This window comes from Pteropus medius, unplaced genomic scaffold, assembly GCF_902729225.1.
Source record: "Pteropus medius unplaced genomic scaffold, Ma_sr-lr_union100, whole genome shotgun sequence".
Lineage (NCBI taxonomy): Eukaryota > Metazoa > Chordata > Mammalia > Chiroptera > Pteropodidae > Pteropus > Pteropus medius.
Genome location: NW_024346595.1, coordinates 1 through 4,221, shown reverse-complemented (window position 1 = coordinate 4,221; position 4,221 = coordinate 1). Strand labels below are relative to the sequence as shown.

General features: G+C 46.2%; 1 protein-coding gene across 1 annotated transcript; it reads left to right on the top strand.

The window, feature by feature from the left end:
- Positions 1-176: 176 nt before the first annotated feature.
- LOC120613161 (nuclear RNA export factor 2-like) lies at positions 177-2,485 on the top strand (the record flags this gene model as incomplete). Its single annotated transcript, XM_039875761.1, has 8 exons — positions 177-245; positions 330-385; positions 508-615; positions 734-792; positions 898-1,013; positions 1,108-1,150; positions 1,694-1,766; positions 2,303-2,485. Coding segments are annotated over 8 exons (707 nt in total), but the record flags the coding sequence as incomplete, so codon positions are not given.
- Between the last annotated feature and the right edge of the window lie 1,736 nt (positions 2,486-4,221).

The window sequence follows — 4,221 nt, the reverse complement described above, 5'->3', positions numbered from 1 at the left end:
AGTAGAGACTCCCAGGACCTCGTGATAAAGATGCCTCTGTAATCTCGCCAGTGGAATTTACAGGGCCCTTTTACACCTGACCTCTGACCCCCACCATCTCCTGTGCCCATACTTTGCCTGATCATCCGGAGCCACCTCCCTGGGCTGCACTGATGACTTCCTCTTCTCTTTTGCAGGATGGCCAGATGTTACCTCCACCAATTATCATTGACATTGACAGACCCTACTTAATAAATTCCTGCAAGGTGAGGAAGAAAGATCAACAACATTGAGGGTATTGCAAAGGAGGGTTTATCACCCATGTAGTCTCAAATGTCCTTTGATTCCAGGAAAGCCACAAAACATCTGAGACGCTGAAGAGTCTAGTCATGCAATTCCTGCAGCAGTAAGTACCACCGAGAACACCAGGAATGGGGAGACCGGGCCATCCCAGAACAGGTCTGCTTACAAGGACTTCCAAATTCCATTTGAGATCCAGACCAAACTGTCTTCATTGTTCCCCCACAGATATTACTTGATTTACGACTCTGGAGACCGACAGGGTCTCCTGGGTGCTTATCATGACAAAGCCTACTTCTCCCTGACCATACCCTTCAACCCTGAGGACCCATCTCCGTGAGTATCACAGCTCAGCTTCTGCTTCTGAGCCCTGTGGCTCCCCAGCACACACTGGTCAGTTCCTGAAAACACGCACGCTGACTCGACCACCACCTCTTGTTTCTTTTGCTCCTAGAAGCAGCTTGTGCGACTACTTCAAGGATAACAGGAATATGAAGAACCTCAAAGACCCCTGTGCGTGTGTGATGAGGAAAATTGAGCAGGGAAAGGGGGCGTGAAGGGGTCAGTCATAGGGATCAGGGTGTGGCTACCCTGACCCTCACTCTCCTTTCCCCACAGATCTGCGGGTTCAGCTCCTGAAGCATACAAAACATGACATTGTGTGCTCCCTCTGTGTGTTGCCCAAAACTCAGCATGACCTCAGCTCCTTCGTGGTGGACATGTGGTTCCCAACGGTGAGCACCTGCTTTCTCCCTCGGCAGGCCCAGAAAGATGCAGGTGGGTAAGAGGTATAGGTGGTGACTCTGTGCCTGGGTTCTTCCCTTTCAGGAAAGGATGCTCTTCTTCTTTGTCAATGGGGTGTTCAAGGAAGGTGAGTATGTATAGAGTCCCCTCCCCAATTACCTCACTGCTCACTCCCAGAACTCTCCTAGCTTCCCCGATTCCTTTTCCTTTCTTGCTATTCCCTCTTTCTCCTTCCACCTTTCTTCTTCCCCTAAACTATTGTGTTCTGACCTGCATCCATGATGGCATAGCTTGGATATTAGGGACACACAATGTGGAGTTTGATGGCTGTCATCCCAGATCCTTGCTCTGAGAACTTGGGCCCATTGCCTAATCTCTCATTTTCCTCATTTTCAAATTGGAGCTAGTAATACCCATCTCTTGGGTAGCTGGAAAAATGAATCAAGTGAACATGTGAAGTGGTTATCTCAGGGCCTGGGGCATAGTAGAGTGCCTTATCAGTGGGAGCAGATTGCCCCTATTGTTTCCCTCCCCATTCCCAACATTCTGACTCCTAATGTACAGTTGTCCCCTTGGGCATGAGTATTGAGTCGGACCCTGACTGGGGAACACTGTGTGAGTTTGTGAAGCGTGTGTGACTCTAAGGGAGTATTGTTTATTGTTGTTGAAGTGGAAGGAAGGTCTCAAGGTTCTGTGCGTGCCTTCTCTCGGACCTTCATTGCTACACCTGCCAGCAGTTCCAGGTGAGTCCTGTGCCATGGGTGGGAAAACCCAGCCCAACCTGGGCTCACGGGTGTGGGAATGTGGTGGTGCAGATCCTTGGGATTTCCTCAGTGTTGTGGGAAGCCAACAGGTAGATCCAAGGAGCAGTCCAGCACAGGGGTTGAGAGCATAGTGGGCTCTGGAGGTAGAGCACTGGGTTCTCTTCCTGACCCCAACACTCACTAGAATTATACCGTAGTGAAGTCACATCATCTCTCTGTGACACACTGTCTTCCTCTTAAAATGAGATTAGAATATCTTCTCCCTTGGGCTGTTTTAAAGAGTAAATGCTTTGGGGTTAAACTTACAAATCTAGTGAAGCTGGTAGACAGTCTCTCCAAGGGTGATCTCTGTGGGAGGGGCAGAGCTACCTGCCAAAGAATCTGGGGGAGGGAGTCTGGGGCAAGCAGTTATAAATAAAAGGAATCTGGTTGCTGAGTGACAATGGGAGCTGGATCATTGTTGGGAGTGTGGGATTGTCCTTCCATCAGTTTTCTGAGGTCTCATTTTTCTGCAGTCTATGTGTTGTGAATGATGAGCTGTTTATGAGGGATGCCACCCCCAAGGAGACTCAGAGTTCATTCTCTGTCCATGTGCCCACAACCACCTCCATGTTTGGGTCCACCTTCTCCCAAGAGCAGCAGAAAATGGTGCAGGCTTTCTCCACTCAGTCTGGGATGAACCTCCAGTGGTCTTGGAAGTGAGTGATGGGTGTACATGGGGATAGGAGGGAGCAGGGAGGAGCAGAGGAATGAATAGTGGGAACTTGCAGGTAATATTTTAAATTATTTTTTTTATATAAAAGTGCACATGTGAAAAATCCCCTAATTGTATACTAATACATTTAATCACTTTTTCCACCATACATACTGTTTTGAAACTTATTTTGTTTATTAATTATTAGCATCAGCATAGTTTCACCTCAATATATATTACCTTGTTTCTGCCAAGATCTGTATATTAAACAACTGAATCCCAGTAGGCCATAGCTATTATTGATAGACATTTGCCTTGTCACTACTTTTTCAGCATTATATGCCATGCCACTTGCTTATTCTGGTACATACATCTTGGTAAATTTGAAGGCTTCTTTCTGTAGCATAGATTTAACAGTGACATTGTGTGGTAAAAGTGTTTCCAGTTTGGTCCCAAGTGAAGTCATCTGTCCTCCCCAACCACAAGTGCTTTCAGTACAATGACTAGACTATATCTGCACTACAAAACTCTTTACTCATCAAAAAGTGAAGTCTGAGAATTCAGAGATAAAAGGAAATGGATCTCTAGCCTTTCAGGAAGGTTAAGTGGACAGAAATCAGATGGCCTAGGGGTGAACCTCAGGGCTCCTGGCTCTACTGTATCTCTCATTCTCTCTCTTGACTTTCTCTAGATGAAGGGCAAGATCACAGAGGAGGCCTTCATACATTGACAAAGGATCTTGTAAACAAGGCCTGGTTAAGGAGCCTTTAGGTGTTCTCAATTCATCCTCTTATTTGTTATACCTCCTCCAACCTGAGACCATATCCATGACTAAGGTTGGAGCCTGACTGACAAGGAAGCCAAAATTTACCATGAAGCCTGCCAGTTGTTCTGTATGTTTTGCACTCATTCTCCTTGTTTATTTTCATATTAAAGAGTGACATTGCACATTGTATTTTGTGTCTTCGATTGCTTATTTCCTGCCCAAACCATGAGCCAATGGGGCCAAGACCAGAAGTTTCCACCTGCCCTTTCAACCATGGCAGCCTCTAGCATTTGTATTGGGCTTCCACAGTGCTTGAAAATTATAGAGTGGGGACTCCATTATTGGACTACTTTAAAATCCAAGCTTTGCTCCCTGTATTCTGACAACCTTCCCTCTACAAATTCACAGTAACTCACAAACGGTGACATTCACTTCTATAAACTTAACATCTTTATTAAGAATAGTGTCATATTTATTGTAGTATTTATGTATTTCTTAATCATTTAACTGGTCTAAAACCATGCTAGAAGTTTAGAGAAACATGGAGGAGTGAGAGACATCCCCAGATCTCTCCCATTGAAACAACAATGAGCCGAACAACTAAAACTCAACAAAAAATACTCAAACTGTACAACAGCACGTGTGAGCATGGGATCTGCTCATAAGAGCTACCAGGTATAGGGTGGAGAACTGGGAGAAATAAAGAGGCTGCCTCTCGCAACCACCAGAGCTCACAGTGTGAGGAGGGGAAGGGGAGAAAGTGCGGCGAGTTCCCTGAACAGCCCAGCCTGGGAGAGCTGTGAGCTCTATGTAGGTGGCGGCAGAGCCCAGTCACCAAGGCAGAGGGCAAAGAAGTGGGAGAGCAGAGAAATAACAGTTTATTTTTACCAGCCGTGGTTGCAAAACTGAGGCTAAGCCATAGCCCCCAAATCCCAACTGAGAGGTCCCCTCCCCCCATAAACTCTGACACCGAA